The 23199-nt window shown below is 44.0% G+C and overlaps 1 protein-coding gene across 1 annotated transcript in view; it reads right to left on the bottom strand.

Annotated features, from left to right (window-relative positions):
• SLC9A2 (solute carrier family 9 member A2) overlaps positions 1-23199 on the bottom strand; it is a 100571-nt gene that overhangs the window by 41733 nt on the left and 35639 nt on the right. Inside the window, exons 2-3 of the mRNA XM_047854129.1 lie at positions 18806-19269; positions 11036-11286 (exon numbers count right to left, since the gene is read on the bottom strand). Of these exons, the coding sequence (XP_047710085.1) occupies positions 11036-11286; positions 18806-19269 (715 nt within the window). The remainder of the gene's footprint in view (positions 1-11035; positions 11287-18805; positions 19270-23199) is intronic.

The raw sequence follows: 23199 nt of genomic DNA on the forward strand, positions 1-23199 counted from the left end.
TCACTCATGTGAGGTAAATTAATTATTCCAGGGCATGAATTACTATATAATGGATTGCCTCTTCTACAAAACCTGACAACCGAGAGAGAGAGAGAGAGAGAGAGTTTGACATATGAGAAAATGCAAGCAAAATTTGTTTTTAAAGAAGGATCCGAGTCTAAGAACGGAGCAATCTTTCTTAAAATACCAAAGAAAAGTAAACTTAAACTATCACAAATGCCTGGTTATCTGTGTAGTCTTGCCCATTTCATGTATTTTCCACGTCTTTTGTTTCTTCTCCTTTATAGGCTTTCAACTCAGGTCAACTAACATTTATAGGTCACTCACTGAGTGAGGGTTGATTTTGTGGAGAGAACACATAAAGAATCATAGTTCATTATCAATAGTATAGTGACACACAAGGCATCAAGGGACCCACGGAGTCCACTGACTCTAGTTGGGGAGTGTTGGCAAAGGCCTTGCGTTTCTTTCATAAAAATATAGCTTCTCTGTAATGACTAGAAAGCCTGGGACAAACATAAATGCCTGGACCCCATCCCAGATCTATACAGACTCAGAATCTCTAGCTGGGGCCTGGGATTCTGTATACACGTAAGACAACTTTCCAGGTGATTCCTAAATACATCAAAGTTTGAGGAAAGCAGGAGGGGTTACAGGCAGAGGGTTCAGTGGAGTAAGAATGAACGAGAGAATGAACGAGAAAAAGTGTTGCAACTTGTATCATTTTATTTACAATGTTATTGGAGAGTGAAAATAAGGGCCAACATGAGATGTAAGGACTGAATTAAACCTCACCACCTATTCTCTCCTTCCTTTCTCCCAATTTCCATTACTCGGTTCTGGGTGTAGGTTCTATCTTCTCTTGCCTGGACGGCACACATTCTTGTCCTGGCAAGCCTCCACCTAGGCACCTTCACTCTGCTGCCAGAAGCTGTTCCCTCTCCTCCCACCCAGAAGGCGAATCCTCTGCCCCGGGGGGGGGGGGGGGGGGGGGGCATCCAGTGAGCCTGAGGCCATGACTGCCTGCCAGCTTTCACCCCAGAGTGCTAGGAAAATACTATTAGTTTGATGTGTGATGGCCTAAGAAAGCTTTGGAGGCACTCCAGTCTTCACTATGAAACAGAAACACAATTGCGTCACCTCTTTGCTTAAAGCTTCCAAAGGTTCCCAACTGCCTACAGCACAAAGCAGGGCGAGACCAAGCACCTATCGCCTTTCTCATCACCCCGGGGTTCCATTCCCTGGAGGTAGCAAAGCTTTTCGCCTTGGAGCTCTCTGCTGTGCATCACCCTTGGCACATAATGCCCTTCTCTTCATCACTGAGGCCTCAACTCAATACGTCACCAGTCCAACCCTCACTATACTACAAAGGACTGAGCTTTCCTGGATAACTTGTGGTCAACACAGACCGAGAGGCAGGTCACACTCGAATTAAGTTTAACTTCACGACACCTTCTTCCGGTACTTCTCCCACCACAGGGCTGGTCATGTGACACAGTCCGATCCAATCATGGTCCTTGCTTTGAAATGTCTTCTAACAGGAGCTGGCAGAGTAGAACTCCCTGAACGCTTTAGTGACAAGAGTCGCAGAGCAATAAAGCCCGATCTGTCTGTAACCCCTGCTTGATGCTTTAGAGATGGCTAGCCTATCAGAAGGAAGCCATCACACAGAGTAAGATGAAAAAGAGAGAGAGGGGGTTCTGGCCTCGGGTCCCATCAACCCAAAGCCAAATCTACACCTGCCCTCATCAAGAAGTGATTTACAAGAACCTCTATTCAAATAAATCTGGTTTGATTTTGGGTTTCACTGGGTGACCAATAATCTGGTTTGATCTGGGTTTCCCTTGCTCACACAGAGCCTCCCTCTACTGTCTGAGCTGGGCTCCTGCTTACAAGGACCCCAGGTGACTCTATTTACCTTAAATAGCCGGGGATTAACTGCGAGGGTGCATGTGGGAAAAAGATTCTTGGCCACTTTTCCAGATCCCCTGGAATCAAACGCCCTCATGTCTGACTGGCATAAAGGAAGTGGCAACAGAGGGACAGGGCACACTGACAGAAAATACTAGAGCATCAAGAGGAGCTACTCACAGCTGCCCCATGCCAAGGGCACCAAGAGAGGAAGTCTCTGGGTTCATTTCAGGCTAGCTTCCTCCCCCACACAGACAACTACTAAGTAGTACACTAAGGTTTGGGGCGCCTGGGTGGCTCGGTCGGTTAAGCGTCCGACTTCGGCTCAGGTCATGATCTCACGGTCCGTGAGTTCGAGCCCCGCGTCGGGCTCTGTGCTGACAGCTCAGAGCCTGGAGCCTGTTTCAGATTCTGTGTCTCCCTCTCTCTCTGCCCCTCCCCTGTTCATGCTCTCTCTCTGTCTCAAAAATAAATAAACGTTAAAAAAAAAATTAAAAAAAAAAAAAGAAGTACACTAAGGTTTGTTAAAGCAAGGTGAAAGAGAATCAGGTTTTCCTTAGGGCACCTGTCCTGTTCTTGAAAGAGCAAATGTTGACCCCCATTGCTGAATTCCCTCATGAAGGGAGCGGGACACTGATTCGAGCCATGTGGCCAAAGGCTGGTGTCCTACTCAGAAGTACTAGCTGGGAAGTAACTGCATGCTTTCCTTCAGCATCAGTTTGCTGCGACATTTTCATTTTTCATTAAAACAGAGAAGGCAACTGCTTCTCAGCAATTATACAACATTTACGTTTCTGATTTATAATCTTACATTTACATTTTGGCCTACATATTACTAGAAAACAATTTTAGGGGCGCCTGGGTGGTTCAGTTGGTTAAGCGTCTGACTTCGGCTCGGGTCATGATCTTGCGGTTGGTAAGTATGAGCCTCGCATCAGGCTCTGTGCTGACAGCTCGGAGCCTGGAGCCTGCTTCGGATTCTGTGCCTCCTCCTCTCTCTGTCCCTCCCATACTCATGCTCTGTCTCTTAATAATATATAAACTTAAAAAAAAAAAAGAAAATAATTTTAGCCTTACTATTGCAATTTACTTATACCTGAGAATATGGAAGCGGAAAGCACCACGTGAAGTAGCGAGCTCTGGACCAAGAGTAACCCAGCGACGTGGTGCTGTGATTGTTTTGACATAAACACAAACAAGACTTAAACAGTCCAAAGAGCAAAGTGACAGTAACCCCAGTACTACCCAATCACTGGTTACTATCGAGAACCTCTATTCATCGAGATCTCAGGGAATGGGGTTCTTAATTCAGGAGCCAATTGTTAAAGTTTCACGTAATGTAAATAAATGTAGCAGGCCACACCAACCACGTTCCCTAAAATAAAGATGTGTGAAAACGACACGCCTAAAGGAGCCACCAAAGCCCTCCAGTGAGGAAGGCAGGCCTCAAGTTCTATCATTCTATTCAGTTGCTCTCAAAAGAGAAATCCATAAAGTGCACTTCACAAAACGAAACACACTTATGGTGACATTCACTGTGACCCCTCTTTAAAAAAAATTTTTTTTTCAACATTTATTTATTTTTTTGGGACAGAGAGAGACAGAGCATGAACGGGGGAGGGGCAGAGAGAGAGGGAGACACAGAATCGGAAACAGGCTCCAGGCTCTGAGCCATCAGCCCAGAGCCCGACGCGGGGCTCGAACTCATGGACCGCGAGATTGTGACCTGGCTGAAGTCGGACACTTAACCGACTGCGCCACCCAGGCGCCCCATGTGACCCCTCTTTTTAATTTTTATACTCTTTTCAGGAACTGCCACGAAATATTCCCCTGGGCCACTTGCTGCATGCTTACCCTCCCTGAACATGCCAAATGACAAACTGTGTGACCGAAATCATATACCACTCTTGTAGTCGAGAACTCATGGCCTCTATGAATGATATTCCCCATACAGATGATTATGATAATGTTTTTAATGTTTCTACTTGTAAGAAGATGAGGCATGAAAACACATTATTCTAAACACTGAATTTTACAATTTCAGTTTGTGAAAAACATAAAGTACCCAACCCCAGGGAATCTGTTTTAATGGACTTCGCTCATTCCTATAGCAATAACAACTTTTTCTCAGGAACAGTCACTCCCCTTGGCCATGTTTTGAAGAGTTTATTCAAAGCCTCTAAATGTGGACCTTAGGGTAACAATTTTCCTTTTCTCACAGGGGCTTTAAGTTGACTTCTTCATCATCACAAGCCACCTCAGGAGAACCCTCTGCCCTCTCCTCTGTTATTCCTCTCTTGCTTTCTGACCTTCCTTACTCTCAAAGAAATCTTCTTTATAAATTTTTTTTTTCAACGTTTATTTATTTTGGGGACAGAGAGAGACAGAGCATGAACGGGGGAGGGGCAGAGAGAGAGGGAGACACAGAATCAGAAACAGGCTCCAGGCTCTGAGCCATCAGCCCAGAGCCTGACGCGGGGCTCGAACTCACGGACCGCGAGATCGTGACCTGGCTGAAGTCGGACGCTTAACCGACTGCGCCACCCAGGCGCCCCGAAATCTTCTTTATAAACAGCATGATTTATAAACATCCATGAAGGGAATGCATTTCCGTTCTGTTTCTTACCTCCATCTTTTCTTGCCCTGTTTTTTTATTCTACTGTATCAGACGGAAGAAAAATATGTTCCAACATCTTCAAATATCCAAACAGCAAAAACTAATGGCGAACACTAGAGAACACTGTTATCTAATAGAAATATAATGCGAGCTTAAATTTCCTAGTAGCCATGATTAAAAATGTAAAACGAAGGGCGCCTGGGTAGCTCTGTCGGTTGAGAGTCAGACTTCAGCTCAGGTCATGATCCCACCATTCGCGAGTTCGAGCCCCACATCAGGCTCTCTGCTGTCAGCACAGAGCCTGCTTTGGATCCTCTGTTCCCCCCCTCTCTCTCTGCCCCCTCCCCCACTCGTGTGCATGCTCTCTCTCTCTCAAAAATAAATATTTTAAAAATGCAAAAAGAAATCGGTGCGATTAATTTTCATAATATATTGATTTCACTCAACAATTATTTATATTATTTATTGTTGCTTCAAGTTGAAATCAGTATAAAAATCATTAATGAGAGCTTCTACAATTTTTTTCCCACTAAATTTTAAAAGTCTGGTGTCTAGTTTAAACTTAGAGCACATCTCAATTTAGACTAGCCACATTTTAAGTGCTCAAAAAGCCACATGTGGCTGGTGGTCACCACACTGGACAGCACTCAGGGAAAATGTGACAGCCCACTGGTTCTGCCCCTTCTTCTGAAAAACCAAGCAAACTCTGCAGTTCGTCAGTTGGACTCTGTTTCGTGAAACAGTTTAAACTACAAAAATAAATCCAAGCAATTTCATGGAGCGCTTACACTACTCTGGATAAATACTGCACGATCTCACTCATGTGTGGAATCGAAAAAAAAACCAAGGTCATAGAAACAGACAGCAGACTAGTAGTTAGCAGGAGTGGAGAGCAGAGCGGGTGGGGAGCAGGTGGAGGGAGTGAGGGAAATGGGTGACGGTGGCCAAAGGGTACAAACTTCCCTTATAAGATGAGTAAGTTATGGGATCTAGCGTACAGCAGGGTGACTGCAGCCAGACCTTGCTTATTTAGAATAAGTTTTTTCTAATGTTTATTTTCGAGAGACAGAATGCAAGCAGGGGAGGGGCAGAGGGAGGAAGGGAGACACAGAATCCAAAGCAGGCTCCAGGCTCTGAGCTATCGGCGGGGCGCGAACCCACGGGCCACAAGATCATGACCTGAGCCGAAGTCAGACGCTTAACCGACCGAGCCACCCAGGCGCTGCAGAATGAGTCTCTGTCCATCTCTATACTCCGAAATGTTAGAGGGATGCAAGATGGAAAAGTGCTATGGAACAACACAGCTTAAGGAGGAGGTAGACATGCGTTGCAGTATGCACGCATGGGAGCCACAGGGCGCCGGGACCTGGGGCTGTCCTTAGAGCATCCCCTACCCATTCTTTACTTGTGATGCTTCAAGAGCTCCAGCTGGCCTGCACTGAAACCAATAACTGACTCAAAGTGCCGGCTGTAGGATTCTCAAAGGCCATCTCTTCTTTGAGTGTGCGCAGGGAAAGGTAGGAGCACTGGGATGGGAGTGGATTTGAAGTTCAAACTAGAAATAAGCTGATGTGATCTGCTTGCTCTCTGTTTAGACAGGCTTTAAGACCAAATGGATTTGCATGGAGGCCAGGCCGGAGGGTGTGTAATAACAGATTACTTGGGGGCACTATTTATCCTGGTTGCATTATCCAGATTGATTTATTAAAGCTCCAAGTCACATTCTTACACTAAGGAAAACATTCACTAACATGAGACAAGTCTAGGAAAATTAATAAAAGGAGCTTGTCTTCCACATACATACAAATATATGTATATACGTACATATGTAAGGTTTTATGAATGTCCTGCAATGTCGAGTGTTCATTTTTGCCCCATATTTGGAGAAGAGCAGAATACATGAATATTCTGCAAGCAGGAACATTCTGGCACACTGGCCTATGAGTCCATATGACTGTCTCTTAAAGAGACGGTCTTCTAAATGCTACCAATGGCAGGCTGATCAAGAGAAACCAGGACAGTCGCTATAAAATGGCAAACAAAGGCATGCTTTCCTATTTTTCTCAATGTTTGAAAAAAAATGACAATTACCAACTCACACACAGAGAAATGAGGAGAGAAAAAACGGCCTTCACATCTTCAGCAATGACTCCTCAGTCCAGCTAGCTTGACCCACTCCTAGACTTCATTTCTGAGCTTATCATTCTGGAAATTCCCTGTTAAAGTCTCACTTAAAAATTGTCATACAAATGTGCAGTTTTTTTAAATGTATACTGGGACATATGCTGGACTGGCCTGGTAACTGGAGTCCAAGCGTCCAGGACCAGCTTACAAAGACTCACCTGCAGCCATATTTTTTCACCACCTGAGTCTCAGTTTACTCATTCATAAGACAGGACTTATATTTACTACTGTCTACTGTCTTTGCACAATGCTGCTAGAATAATTGAAACAACAAATGGAAAACATTTAAAAAATTTTTTTAATGTTTATTTTTGAGAGAGAGACACACAGAGTGTGAGCAGGACAGGGTCAGAGACAGAGGGAGACACAGAATCCGTAGCAGGCTCCAGGCTCTGAGCTGTCAGCACAGAGCCAGATGTGGGGCTTGAACTCATGAATGGTGAGATCAGACCCAAGCCGAAGTTGGACGCTTACCCGACAGAGCCACCCAGGTGCCCCCAAATGGAAAACATTTTAAGTACCCTCAAGAGAAGGAAGACTAAGGAATGATGAATCCATGAAAGAAAACATCAACTAAGAAATACTGGGTGCTTATTCTCCTATCTGAAGGAGGATTTAGCCATTTTTTGAAATTCCTGGAGCACCTCAAAAAGAAATCAGCACTTCCCCGCAGGCTGCAAGCTGCTGTGGAGACTAACATCCCCTCCTTGGTGACCGTCTGTTTTTAGCATCTCATTGACTGGAGCACGGGGGACGTGGCAGGCACGAGGTGAGGACCGAAAGAGGTGCTTGATGTCCACAGGAAGAGAACAAAGTCCTACTTCAGTTCACTTCTTTGTGGATCTGATCTATGGAATCATCTTACACATCCGTTTGTGTCTTTGGATAAGGGGAAGGGGACAACATGGAATTGTCAGTGTCTTACTTCTGAGCGGTTTTCTGAACATAAAGCCCAAAACATGCAAACCAAGACACGCATTTCTAAAGCCAATAGCTATTCCGCTTCCTCTATATGCCCTACCATGCTGCTGTGATTCTCAAAGGTGTCCAGTGCTCCTGAGACATGAAATTCCCAGTTCAAGGGACTACGGATACTTCCTCTTAACTTTAGCTGCAGTGCTGTGGAGCTGCCTATGAAACACACACGCACGTGCACTTTTCCTACTGCAACAATCTGTTCCGGTGTAGAAATGAACAAGAGAATATTAGGAAAGAAGGAATTTCATTTACCCTCCTAGGAGTTGCAGCGAAAACCCTCCCGAACACACAGGAAGACAGGACTATCATTAATCACTTAACATTAAATTAGCTTCCTGAAAGTATGAAGAGACCACAAAGGGGAAACCAGACCTAGGGATGCCTAGAAATCAGCTCTCCAAATAGCTTCTGTCAGACAGAGGAGGAGAAGGCAGATAGAACTCCACCTCGTGTTATTTCACATACTTGTTGTCAGTGAAAATCAGATATCTCCACAATTCCATGACAAAATAAACAGCTGCAAGGGGAGCTTCTGGATGCCCACGGTACATCACTCCGAACATCTCTCCAAAGAAACCAAGGTGCTGAATTCCTACCCAGGGCCTTCCTACCTAAAAGACTGACTGCATTTTGAGCTCAGACCCAAGTCTTCTGTTCTGTGGAAGGATGTTTCTTTTTAATCAGACTTTTTTTGTGTTAACTGCCTGCTCACTGAGTGATCTCAATCTTGGACAGGCTGCTGCCTAACAGCCCACCCAAGACAAAGTGCAAGCACAGAGGGTTACAGCATCTGGAAGGCAATCAGAAGGGGAAGGAAGAGACAGGAGAGAGAGATGGAAGGAAGGGAGAGAGGGAGAGAGGGAGGAAACCAGGCGAAACTCAAGCAGGACAGATGCACTTTGCTACACTGTTTTGCAGATTCTGAGAGGGGCTTTAACCTTCCTCTCTGCTTCCCAGCTGCCTAACCTCAGTGCCTATTTTCCTTTCTACGTGGCTGCGCACTTCTCTCAAGAAAACGGGGGAAATCACTGAGCATGCTCAGCATGTCACATGCCTTCACTCCCATTAACCTTAAAATTTGTTTTTAAATGGCAGAAGAGTGCAATTAGCATGAAGTATGATGGGAATTCTTAAACTCCGTGCAATTTAAATGCAGAAAAAAAATCCCTAGTTCTATAAAAGCAGCACACATAGATATGCAATTTTAACTGCATCATTAGAGTGGATCCCCTGGACCGACGTCCAAGGTAAGGGTAGTATTTACAATGGGGAAGAGCACACAGTGCACTTTTCACAGGGGCGACACACACACCTTGGATGCACACCATACAGAAGCATCACGCATGGGCGAGTCCCGAACAGCATACTAATACCCCACATTAGAAAACAGGGTGATCCTTCTGAGAACAAACGCACTCCAACATCAATCTGTCCCTTCATTGGCTATCATAGGGTAACGGGTGTGCATGGTAATTCCAGATCCGAAAATGTTTAAATCTCTTGCCATGTCTTATTTAACAGTTAACTTATTATGTTAGCGCACTACACGCAATGACAAAATTTGTTTAAATGTAATAAAGGACCTTTCTGTACAGTAAGCTGAATGTTCACACTGAAGCTGGAAACAGAGGTGATGTTTTTCTTCCACCAACAAACCATGCAGAGGATTCCCTGTGCTATCTCCCAGGGATATGTGGCCCTATTTGTCCCTGATTTCCTAATTCCCAGAGCAAGTAAACCCCTAATCTCATCTTCGCAGGAGGTCGGGGCCTTGGTGGAGAACCAACCAACCACTGTGGACCCTGGGCCTCACGGACATTTCTAGGCAAGATGCACCAGGACCCCAACCCCTTGCAACACATCAACTATTCCCCCAGCACCCTAGATCTTCCCATCTCAGTCCCTGCCAATGTCAAACATATTTAGATAATTGTGTGGGTGTTCTAGAACTTTCACTTGTGCACGTGGTCAAACGATATTCAAGGTTCTGACACAAACTGCTGTTAGCACACTGTTGGGATACTAGACACAGAGTTCCACCCCCATCATTCTTTAGAGACCTTGTAACTAGCTGATCACACACTTTCAATGACACTGGTCAAAGAACAGTGAGGAAACTGGAAGTCATACAAATGATATGAATAGCAACCAGGAAGATACAGAACATTTCATTACTGGGTCAAACTGGATTAATATGTTGCTTTATTTAGGCTCTCTGTGAAACAGAAAACCACACAACCTTTAACTCATGGCTTGCATTATAATGGATTCCACTCTCCTCGGGGAGAGGCACCTGACTTCTTCCACCACAAACCTAGCCTGCTTCCAATATAGCAGCGGTGATAGGACTTGAAAAACAAACAGTCCTTAATCAAAGCAACATCTAAATCCGGCTGCAAGACGAAACTTCAAGAACCAGGCTCGTGTCTACAAAACTCAATATGTAGCAGGGCCAAGCATAGAGCCCAGCATATGTCTAGCAATAAATAAGTATTTATCAAAATGAAACCATATAGAGCCATTCCATTACTAAGCATTTCTCACCAACCCTATACAGGGTGTGACCATAGTAGGCTTGTTTTTGGAAATTAAAAAAATATCCACACTCAACAAGGAGCCTCCTTCAAAGTGACCCTGTGAAGGCTAGAAACTGATCCAAACACCACCTTTCTCTAGCCCGCATGCAAGGTTTCTTGAGAAAAGTCCTTCAGAATTTGTCGGTGAATGATACACCAACTGTATCTTCAATAAAGAACTTCTTGCTTTATACATTTCTTTCCTTATAAACATACCTCTTTTTTAAAAAGCTAAGCTAAAATGACATGATTACATGCTTTCCACATTGAATTTTGCTTTGAATGACTTAAACCTATTATTTCAAATCTAATGGAGCACACAAAGTGAAAGTTCCCTCCTGCCAATATCATTCATATGAATACACATACGCAATTCCAGAACTCCAGATGCAGTTTGGGCAATCTGACCTTGCTGGAGTAAGTTTAGAGCCTCCCACGTGGACAACCTCTGAGTGAGCATCAAACTGGGAAAATTCTTGGTGCTTGACAATCAACCCCAACAGTTTATTGTCATGTTTCATATGAGACCCAAAAGAGAATTCTTTAGTCGTTTTCCATTCTAGCACCAGATCGCTTTAGTATAAAATTGGCTGAATTTCTTCATTTCTTTGAAAGTAACAGTAAGGAGACTCTATTTTTAATCTTTCTGGAAAGAATTTAAGGAACCCTGTTTTATAAAATGGATTCAACCTTAGCCTCTTGGCTTAGAATACATAAATTTAATGAAACTTCATCATTAAGTGCTTTTAACAAAGAGTTAAATACTTACGCCATGATACCTGAGAGGTGAAACATTTCGGCTGTTATATAGGACAAATAACTGTACAGGAAGACAAAGAGTGGTTCAATCACCCGGATGTTATGCGTGAACCGAGTAGTAAATGCCGCTATAAATCCCAGGAAGATGCCAATCAACACCCCACCAATTCCCACAACAAAGAAGTTTGCAATTCCAGCAAACACGTCAATGGTCTCAATGGTTTTCATCTGGCAAAAAGACTTGAACAAGTTGTACAGGACCTGTGGGAGAAAGAGAGCGCATGGTCAAGACCCTTCCAACTTCCCTGTGTAACTGCAGCCACAGAAAAATCCACCTGGCCTTGCAACAAGGACATTCCTTCTATGTACCAAAGTTGATGACCAGTGGCAATAACTATATTTCTCTATCGCATGTTTTAATATTGTGTTGAATAGCTTTGAACAGAAAGCCATGTAAAAGTGTATTGTCGGGAAAGAGATTTCTAAAAGTGAGGGAGAGGAGACTTCACAATTATGATGTGACTTGCTCCTAAAATGTTATTTTTTAAGATACCATCTAAAAGATAATTTTATGAGATGTGGTTGCCATCCAAGAGGCCCTGCTTGTATTACCGATGCTGGACAAGTGGTACATCACAGAGAAAGCTTGTCGGTGTTGCTGTGAGTTTAGTTACTTTGTGAGGCTCTCTGGTGAGACCCTGCCCTGGAAGGGGCCCCACCCAGCAGTCCAGGTACCCCATCTAAAGATATCTTCCTCCCAGGGCACTGAGGTCCTCCCTTCTCACCCCTCCCTCACCCCGCCCACACATGCACATCAGCTAGAACAGGAGACCCAAAGGAACCTTCCTGAAGTCAAGAGGCACCTGTGTCGTGTGTGTGTGTGTGTGCACACGCACTGTAATTTCATAAATATTTTATCCCTTTTCTAAAGTAATGAGCTTACCCAGGTACTTGGCTTCTGAAAAATCCACAGTCTTTACATAGTCTCAGTTTAATTAAGCTTCAAAAATGCCAGGCACTTCATGTCTGCTAGGGAATATGCTTGCAAACATGTTTCTAAGGGTCACTGGGCCAAATGAAACAGGAAGTGATGGCTTACGCCCTGCCACACTTTTTACAAAGCCAGCAAGTAAAATACTCCAGCAGGTGCCCTGCTTCTTTTCATTGCGTTATTTACAGCCAGAATCTCCAGGGAAGCTGGCTGTCAGGACATTGGGATGAAGGCCTTTTACAGTACAGGCCGTGCTACCCCCTTATTTGGTTTCTGAGAAGCTAAAATTGAACCCATTTGTCCATGGTCACACAAAATGTCACAGGCAATATGAGAATCCAGGTCTTCTGACCTTCCTGGTAAGTTTTTCAAGCTTCAACCATGGGAGAGTGAGTCAAGTTCTGACCCAGCGAACCAGAGTGTGATCTGGAAAAAAGTCTACTCCACTCTTCACCTCACTTAAGGTCCTTTTTTAGTCTACCGTGTTACAGGTTTTGTGTAATTTTTCCCTCTTTTCCGCTGGATCATACACTCCTTGTGGTCAGGGTTCATTCCTTATTATAATTTGCTTCTTCCATGCTGCCTGGAGGGGGACAATAAATGTTTGCTGGTTTTGAAGAAAGCAGATTACTAAGAAATTAGGAGCTTTGCTCATTCACAGGTATGACACTCAAGAGCATTTGGTCTTGGACCACCAAGAAATGACTTGAGTAAGAAGAAAAAAAAAAAGCAACTCATGCCCCCAAAGATTTGAATATGTTGAGAGTATCATCATTTTCTGAAAAAGAAACTGACTTCAAGCAGTGGCTGCTTCCTACTTTCAACCAGAGGCTTGCTGCATACGGGATTCCATCAGCATCAACATGCCACGGTTGCTTCCTGAGGCAGGTTCAGAGATGTGCTATATATACCCCATGTCTCCAAACAGCCAAGACTGAAGGGTGATGGTCACCTGCTTCCTGAGGAGACAGGTAGGTTTCCTGGCCAGCCATCTCTGCATAGACAAGCTCCCCAGGCCACTTGGTCATTGTACTTCTATCCCCAGGCTCCATGACTTCTGCTCTCCTTGTCTCCCACCTACACCAGCAAATCTCAGCTCTCCCTTGCTCAAATGCCCCATACAGCCAACACAAGACTCACTTCCTTTATTTTTTAAAAAATTTGTTTAACGTTATTTAGTTTTGAGAGAGAGAGAGAGAGAGAGAGAGACAGAGTGCGAGTGGAAGAGGGTCAGAGAGAAAGGGAGACACAGAATCCAGGGCAGGCTCCAGGCTCCGAGCTGTCAGTACAGAGCCCGATGTGGGGCTTGAACTCAAGAAACATGGGATTGTGACCTGAGCCAAAGTCAGATGCTTAACCTACTGAGCCACCCAGGGGCCCTAAGACTCCCTTCCTTTTAATATTGTTATTCTATTTGTCACTCTCAAGTTTAAATTCCTTGACTTCCTGGGGTGCCTGGGTGGCTCAGTTGGTTAAGAGTCCAATTTCAGCTCGGGTCATGATGTCGCAATTTGTGACCTCGAGCCCCACGTTGGGCTCTGTGCTGACAGGTTGAGGCCCGGAGCTTGCTTCGAATTCTGTGTCTCCCTCTCTCTGCCTGTCCCCCACTCACAATCTGTCTCTCTCTCTCAAAAAAAAAAAAAAAAAGAAAAATTAAAAAAAAAGTAGTAATAATCAAATCGAATCAAATCCTTGACTTCCTGACTTTGGGGAAGGCTCAATACACCTGACAACAATTTTTTTTCTTTTTTTTTTTACCACTTTCCAACACCCTTCAGTCTGGAAAGGAGTCTCATCACAGCTCCACAAAACATACCATATTTATCCATTACTGCCCCTGGTTTCCTTCTTGTGGTTTCTCTTGGCAGAAACCTACCAAGTAAACCCAGGGCAATCTTTATCTATCTTCCATGGCCCAGCTGAAGCTGCTACCCCTCTCCAGAGCCTTCCTGTACGTCTACAGCCCCTGCAAATCACCTTATCCTCTGCCTTCCTACAACTGAGATGAGCTCCAAACCAGTTGGGCTTTGGTGATGCACCATCTTGCATTGTAGGTGTTGCCTCTTGGTGCCTACCTCATTTCCCCAGCAAAAGCAGAGAGCCCTTGCACACAGAACCCAAATCTCCTTCTCCTCCTCTCTCACATCTCCCCTCCCCACCCCATCGAGCACATTTATGAGGCCTCCAAAGGAGGTGCAGGCCCATGACTAGCATATAGTCACAGTTTTTCCAGAGGCATTTTCCTCCATTTTAATCCATCAAATCCATCCAAGGGACATTCTGGTTTCAACAGCTTTTTAGGTTTTGCAGAGAACAAAGCTGAGTCACAGGCACTGTACGTTCTGCACCCGGGCAGAAGCTCCAGTTGGATCAATCTACTGCCTCAGATACCAGGGCAATGTTACAGGGAAATGTCTTAGGTAGAGATGTTGCCTTGACAACCAGAAAGCTTTCCATAACCTCCCACCTGCTTTACACTGAACCTGATACCTAGTGATCGGCACAAGATAAAATTCTTTTAGTTACCACTGGCCATAACCCATAGTTAGTTCATTCCAGTTAAATACTTTAGTTGTATCACAGGGGAATCTATGTAGAAAAGTGCTTTTGGAGATTTTATTATATACTATATTTATATATTGTTATACATGTATGTAAAATATATAAACATATATATAAATATGACGGCTACGATTATGTCGCTAGTTGGTCTGTGCAAAGCTGACCTCAATCTGACAACTGTACTTTTCGAAGACTGAAATACGGGTGTTGCCTGTATTTTGTAGCGGGCTAATCTGACAGCTGAGTACTTTCCAATCTTTCTACTTGATACTGGGGTCTTAAAAATTCTTACATAAGCACCCTGCTAGCTCAGCTGTTAGAGCAGGAGACTCCTAAAATACTTACATATAGAAGAATTAGAAATGATCTATTGTGACCTTTGATTTAAAATGTGCAATAATTCAGTGGAATCACAGAACACAAAGATGCAAATATGGATCCTTTACCAGAATAGCTCTGTTCCGGAAGAATAGTTTCCAGGTCACTTTTTTTTTTATGTGAAATACAAGAAATAATCATTTTTGCATAAGGAATTTGAAATATAGTCTGTTACTCGCAAGAGCAACAGTGAGTACCAAGTGGTTGCTGTTTACCTTCTAGCTTCCTGAAGTTAAATTCCAGGGCACTGCACATAACGACTGGGCCATTAAAGCCCATCCCCAGGCTCGTTCCAAAGAACCAGCTATCCTTATCCAAGCCTTGTTATGGTTGATTAAGGAAATGCTTTAAGTGTTCTTGAAAAATGTATTAGGTTATTCAATGGGTGCATTAACACGGTCTAGAGGTGATATTGGAAATTACCATTTGAGCACAAGTCATTGGATTATGGACTACTAGGAATGGCAGGAATGATCTGGTAACTGACAACCTGAGCCATCTTTGCCTAATAAGGAAAATTTTGACAGATTTTCCTAAAATATTTACCATAAGGGAAAGTACAAAGTTCCCAATTAAAAATCTCACCTTTGTTCCTTTGGCTGTCATTTCTCCAGCTGATTCCAATCTACTATAGCCTTAGACAGTGGCACAGTTGGACTGCAACATATGTATCATCAATTTCTCTTTGAATGGGGACATTGTTAGGGTAGGTTTTCTCCCTTCATCTCTGCCACCTCAGTAGTGAACCTACCGTGATTTGGGGAAGGAATTAATTGCACTGACCTATAATTTCACTCATCAACCAGACTACCTTTTTATTTTTTTATTTTTTTATTTTATTTTTTTTTTTAATTTTTTTTTCAATGTTTCTTTATTTTTGCACAGAGAGAGACAGAGCATGAACGGGGGAGGGGCAGAGAGAGAGGGAGACACAGAATCGGAAACAGGCTCCAGGCTCTGAGCCATCAGCCCAGAGCCCGACGCGGGGCTCGAACTCACGGACCGCGAGATCGTGACCTGGCTGAAGTCGGACGCTTAACCAACTGCGCCACCCAGGTGCCCCCAGACTACCTTTTTAGCACGAGTTCTCTCTGTTTAATCTTTACCCTTCTAGTTGCAACTCCTAGTGACTCATCATTTTCACTGTACACAGCAGGATTCATACTTTTCATGCCTTTCTCTACCCTCAGAGTCCTTAAAACACTCCTGGAGATAAGACTAAATGTCAAAGAATCTTCCATAAAACATCTCCACTTCTATACTCTGAGGGTACCTAACTGGGAGGCAAGATGATCATTTTTACAACGTTGTTCTAATCATTCCTAACACCACATCAGTGCAGTCCACTATTCAGCCAGTTCAGTGAAAATAATACCTGGTAGTTTATTCTTCGGCTTTAGGTAGGCAAAACCCTTGGGCATGCCCTGCTATCCTGTGGGCATGGCTTTAAGGGTCCTCAGCTTGGAGCCCAGGGTATATAACCTGAGGAAGGCTCATTCATGGGAAACCATTATAGTCATCCTGACTTACAGGTGTTGGCTTTGTAACAAGGGCTTTCACATCTAAAGGGCAGTCATGCCCTTTCTCTGTCCTTGCCCTCCTTCCTGTAGTGGAATGACGTCCTCAATTTGGCCCACTGCCCTCTCTGTCCATAAAATCACATTTGATGGCTTGGTGCCTCTTGACAGGAAGCACAGGATGTGCCTCTGGAAAGCCTGGGGCCTTTGCACACTTTGAATGGTGGTTTAGCCAGATTGTTTCCTCATATCTGATTCTCCACAAACTCAAAGAATGGACACTGAGTTGTCTGAATGACAGATTTTATGAGAAGAGAAAGCAGTGTAGTATCACTCTGAAACTGAGCTGACATTGCTATACTGCCCAAGAATGAGTACAGCAAGGTGTTATTATTTCTTTATAAAATTTTCTATATGCAAAAGAGATCCAAGAAATCCTCATTAAAATGTCCACAATCTATCTCAACAAGGGTAACGTGTACATATCAAACTAGAAATTAGAATAAATCACAAAATGTCTTCGTTGCTATGGCACCTTCCCAGTTACAATTTATATTGGTAAGTTAATGACTGATCACTGTTAATGAACAATGGAATAAAGGAAGTGTATTTTGTTACTTGCGTGAGGCAACTTAGCTGCCTTAAAATACCCATCTTAGCAGCCATTCTAAAAGATGGGATTTCCTGGGGCACCCCAGTGGCTCAGTCAGTTGAGCGTCTGACTCTTGATTTCAGCTCAGGTCATGATCTCATGTCTCATGAGTTCAAGCCCCACATCGGGCTCTTTGCTGACAGTGCAGAGCCTGCTTGGCATTCTCTGTCTCCCTCTCTCCCTGTCCCTCCCCTACTCGCTCTCTCTCTGTCTCTAAAATAAATAAACATTTTAAAAAATGGGATTCCCTTCTCAATAAATTACTTTCTACCTAATAATGTCCACATGGAGTTAGTGGATATCCTTGAAAATGATATTTTACTCAGTTCAGGGGTCTGAATATAGGCTAATGGCGAGTGATGTAGGTTTCTGTGCTGACTTTTAAATGAATCAGGAATAATATTTTAATGAAAGGACCTAATGAAGGGGGTGATGTAAATTACGCAAGTTACTTAAAAGGATTTAATCCTTCTCTGCCTCAACTTTCTTCCCTATCAAAGGTAAAGAAATAATTACTGCATAGGTTGTCATAAAGACCCAAGCACAAAGCAGACATCCACAAAAGGGTCACGGCTACATTGACAACTGTCACCATCACCACTAAAGATTGGTGGCTGACATAAAACGGCCTCACTGGTGCCCACTAACAGGTTTACTGATACAGGGACACCTGAGTGTCTTTTGCTGCCGGAGGGGCATTTTGTAGGCCTTTGGCTGGGTGGACAGAGACACTTCCCGGTCACTTCTCCGTGTTTTGCTTGAGCTCCGAAAGCAGGGCGGAGGTAAATTGTGCTACTGTTAGGATCCCAACAGCCTCAGACTCTAATTATGGGGTAATTAGTGACAATAAAAAATAACTAGGATTTTCAGAACAAATACCCACTTGCAGGAAAGTGGCGAGGACCAGAAATAAGCTGGCTGAGTGATGTGTGATGAAAAGTTGGCCTAAAATCATGAAATGACAAATAAACCAGGCCCAGATACAGAACGGTACACAGCAGGTATTATCGTTTCACTTCTATCACGTGTATCGTATACTGGCAGCGTCGCATCTCACAAAGAATTCTGGGACTTGAAGTCCTTAAATTCTATTCAAAGACCATCACTTTTGAAAATGGCACATGAGGGGTGCCTGGGTGGCTCAGTGAGTTGAGCGTTCGACTCTTGGTTTCGGCTCAGGTCACGATCTCACGGTTTTTAAGTTTGAGCTCCACGCTCAACTTAGTTAGCGTGGAGCCTGTTTGGGATTCTCTCTCCTCCTCTCTCTGCCCCTCCCCCACTTCCTCTCTCTCTTTGCCTCTCTCTCAAAATCAATAAACCTCAAAAAAAATTTTTTTTGAAAATTCCAAATGAGAAATCTTCAGAGATAGGAAGGTCACAATCACTCTTACGCTCCTCTGTTCCAAGCAGGGACCCGCAATACAGTTTGTACAACCCAGTGCAAAGTGAAAATGAGGGGCCCGCTGTATAAAAACAAATAAAAAAGTCATTAATAAAAAATCTTTACAAGGTATTTCAAGACAGCAGTAACAGCATGAAACCAAGCGCGGGGCCTTCCTAAGCACTGGGCCGTACAAGTGTGCAGGCAGGCTGCACCTTCGGGGTCTCACCTCAACTGTCACTACCAGACACAGATAGACCAGCGGTGTTGGAGCGACACAGCATGAACCTGTTACTCACCACTGTCACTGCATCATTCAGCAAGGACTCTCCAAAGACCAGGATGTAGAGCTGCTCGTTGACCTGGATGTTCTCGAAGACAGCGAGCACAGCCACGGGGTCCACTGCTGAGATTAAGCTGCCGAAGAGTAGATTCTGGAGCAGAGTGATGTCACTCAGGCCAAAGGCTTCAATTTGGCAGATACCAAACAAAGACACCCCAATGCCAATGGAATTCCAGAGGGTCCCTACCACAGCATACCAGAAAATGGTGCCAATGTTCTCAAAGAACGGGCGAGTGGGCATGAAATAGCCCGCATCAAGCACAATGGGTGGGAGAAGATACAAGAAAAACACATCAGTCTTCATGGCAGGGGGGGACTTTTCATCAACCCCAAAAATAATCCCTCCTAGCAGCAGGCCAACCATTATAAGGAGGCAGCTCTCAGGCACTATTGTGGGCAACTTGTGATACAGATGGAAGCCTGTGAAGGAAAAAATAAAGACAAGGTATTTGGGTTGTGCATGAATTAGGGAGAAGGTATACTGGTTCTCTTTGCCAGAACCAACAGGTTCTGTTTCAAAACCTCCCAGGTCAGCATAATTGGCTACAGACTGGCTTTACAGATTATGATGTACAAAGTCAGATGATCTCCTTAAAACTATTCACAAAGTACATGGAGGCACAAATGCAACTTTACATTAGAAGTTGAATGAGATACATACATAATACACAGCACGGCTTTGCCTAAATTCCAATTAAGTTTTCTTAAATGAGATCACACAATTTTACATTTGAAGCAATTTTGCGATTTCCAACACATTTTCAAATGTGACAGGTCATTTCAAAAAAACTTCAATGGGGCACCCGGGTGGCTCAGTCGGTTGAGCGTCCGACTTCAGCTCAGGTCATGATCTCTCGGTCTATGAGTTTGAGCCCTGCATTGGGCTCTGTGCTGACAGCTCAGAGCCTGGAGCCTGCTTCGGATTCTGTGTCTCCCATTCTCTCTGCCCCTCCCCCACTCATGCGCTAGCTCGCTCTCTCTCTCTCTCTCTCTCTCTCTCTCTCCCCCTCTGTCAAAAATAAGTAAAACATTAAAAAATTTTTTTTAATAAAAATAAAAAAATAAAACTTCAAGGAGGAGGTAGGGCAGTTATTTTCACCGTTTTAAATGTATTCATTTACGTGGAAACCGAGGTTCACAGAGATACAGGGTCTTGCCACGGTGGCCACATCACATGGCAGCTTTTGGGTTACCACTGTGCCCTCTAGTACTGAGAAGAGCTTTAACTTACTTAATATTTTTAATGTCTGATGATCTCTTGGAACGCTAAGTATGTTTAATTTTTCAGAGGTCTGAAACAACCAAATCAACCCTCCAAAGGCACATCAGGTAGTTATGACACGAGAGGTGTAAACACACCACCATCTCCAGTCTCAGAGAGTCTCCAATTGAGGCAAAGGAAGAGATACGTTTATGACCTCCTCTGATGTAAGATACTGTGTGATAAGGCCCCAAACAGCCACTAGGGGAGCAGCAGAGAAGGACATCATGGAGGAAGCAACATCAGGCAGGGCTTCCTTAAAGGACAGACTTTAAATACACAGAGGAAGCATGAAGAGTCTCCCAGGAAGAGAAGAAATGGAGGGAAATACCCATCTCCCAATCCACGGTGGAGCCCAGTGTAGCTTTATTGCAAAGACTATGTCGGTGGGAGGGGGGGTGCGAGGCCTGCAGCAGTAAAAGGAGAGGAATGTGAAATGTACCAGTACATGGGGTAACATGAGGAGCAAGTTCACACATGAAAGGCCAGCCCTTATTTATGAGACAACAGCGAGCCATCCTGAAGACATCTCACACACTGTAGAATTAACGCGGCACGTGGAAGTGATCTGTTATAGGAACGCAATACGGAAATGACAGAATGAGTCCTTAGAAGCTCTGAATCACAAAAATTTTAACAAGAAATCCCTTAGTACAAACCGTACTAAAGTCATAGCATGAAATAGCTTCTACACGACAGCAAAACACTAAACGAACAATTTGAAGAGACGTAAAGACCTAATTTCTAAATAATGAAGTAAACATCTTTACATTGGGATTCGAATCATTCCTCCAGCATTGATCATTTTATTATTCATATTCTAACAGGCTCCAATAATTGGTGAATAAATGTATTCAACTGGTTCAGCCACTCTTTACCCATAACCTCTATCCTGCTGACCCCTCTGCTGAACAGAGAATTTTAAGAAAGTCCCCTGAAAACCGTATCTTTGTCTTTGTTTTTTTTTTAATTAAAAAAAATTTTTTTTAATGTTTATTTTTGAGAGAGACAGAGACGGAGCATGAGTGGGGAGGGGCAGAGAATCTGAAGCACACAGAATCTGAAGCAGGCCCCAGGCTCTGAACTGTCAGCACAGAGCCCGACCGCGGGGCTTGAACCCACGAATCGTGAGACCATGACCTGAGCTGAAGTTGCACACTTAACCGATTGAACCACCCAGGCGCCCCTGAAAACCGTATCTTTGTAACCTCTCTTCACAATGACTCCTGCTTCTACATTCAACTTCCCCTGTGTGATAAGGATGTGCCCACAATAGCCCTGCCGGCCCCCTTGATTCTAAGGGAAACCAGCTCCTTTCTGGAATGCAGGACAGGAAGATCCAACTTGAAGGCGCTGTGTGTGCTGTGAGCCTTAATGGCTGCTGTCTGACAATGGCCCGTGGCTTCACATCCAGTGCTCCCACTCTGCCTGCGGCTGTGGATAGGTCACAACCAGGCCCAGGCCTGTTTGGTTATCTGGCGACAAACGTACCTGCCACCTTAAGGACTGGAACAATCATGAGTTGATGGCTGCATGGCAGTCACCACTGTGCCTATGATATCACACATGCCCCCCAATTTTGGCTTCTTCCCCGTCTTCTACATGAAAACACAAGAGAAAAAAGTTCTAAAGAAATGCACAAAAGGCCTAGGATCCTCTACAGACGCAAGGCCTCTTCCTGGTGGTGGCTCCCTCTTCTTCTGGCCTCTTGCTTTCCTCTTCCTGCCACTCAGTCCCAGAAAACCCAGTGTTGCCATGTGGAGTGTCGTCTCCTCTCACTGTATTGAAAGGAGGTCCTACTCCTAAGGATGGAGGGTGGGAAACAAGGCAGATGAAAGAAAGGAAGAAACAGAGGCTGCTTGTATGCATTTTGCAGGCCAACAGCTGCCATGTTCTGGCGCCATGATGGATCCTAACCAGGAACCGGGGGAGCAGAAAATGACCAAGCAGATGCCAGAGAAAGGCAGAAGAATACCATTAGATGAAAGGGCCACTGGGAGAGGGGGCTAAAAGAGAAGGGGGAAGTCTGGTAGCAGCAAACATCAGAGAAGAACAGTGAACATCAAGAACTGTTGTTTAAAAGGTCCTGCCTTTAGGGGCATCTGAGTAGCTCAGTCAGTTGAGCGTCCGACTTCAGCTCAGGTCGTGATCTCTCGGTTTGTGAGTGCCATGCATGAAGCTCATTGCTATTAGCGTGGCTCCTCTGTCCCTCTCTCTCTCTCCCCCTCCCCCTCCTGCGCTCATGCTCTCTTCCTCAAAAATAAACATTTAAAAATAAATAAATAAAAATAAAAGAGCCTGTGTTTATATTTTTAAAACACTGTTTCCCTTTCTTTTACGAATGTTTTGGTCATTCCGAATTGGTCTGAGTGACCCTTGCTTGAAACTGGACAGTAGTCCCAAATCTGCCCAGTTGTTCCACAAGCAAGGGGGGATTAAATGAAGGGTGGTCATAAGACATCTTCGTTGTTCTGTGCTTCTGGGTAAACACAAGCAGAGACACTGAATTTTCTAAGACACTCTCTGTGGGCACAGAAGGTTTTGAGTGTTAAGCGTCTATGGTTTATGAATGACAAGAGTCAAGACACCTATCACCAAAATAACTAATCAAAACAAAAGTCGTCTTAAACGTCACTGTTCACAGAATTAAAAAAATAAATCAACACTTGCCAATGTGAATTCGTTTGTGGCTCTCCCCACCCTCAATTCTTTGGAGGGTACATGAATTTGAATGGACAGAATTTGCTCTGCAGAGTCATTATCTCATCAAATGCTATGGAGAAACAGATCAGTAATCAGGGAAACAAAAAAAAGGAAAACAAATAAACTTTCTGATGATTTTCACGAGGTTGAACGTGTGCTACTCTAAGTACAATCTACTGCTCAGTCTAGGGGTCAGCTAATTTTTTTCCACAGAGGGCCAGATAGCAAATATTTTCAGCTTGCAGGCCATATTTTACTCTGCCGTTGTGGTACAAAGGAAGCCAGAGATGATACCTAAGTGCAGGAGTATGTTCTAGGGAGGCTTTCTTTGTGGACATGTCCTACTAGTTTTTATGTCACGAAATGTCATTCTTATTTTGATTTTG

Source organism: Prionailurus viverrinus, chromosome A3 (assembly GCF_022837055.1).
Source record: "Prionailurus viverrinus isolate Anna chromosome A3, UM_Priviv_1.0, whole genome shotgun sequence".
Lineage (NCBI taxonomy): Eukaryota > Metazoa > Chordata > Mammalia > Carnivora > Felidae > Prionailurus > Prionailurus viverrinus.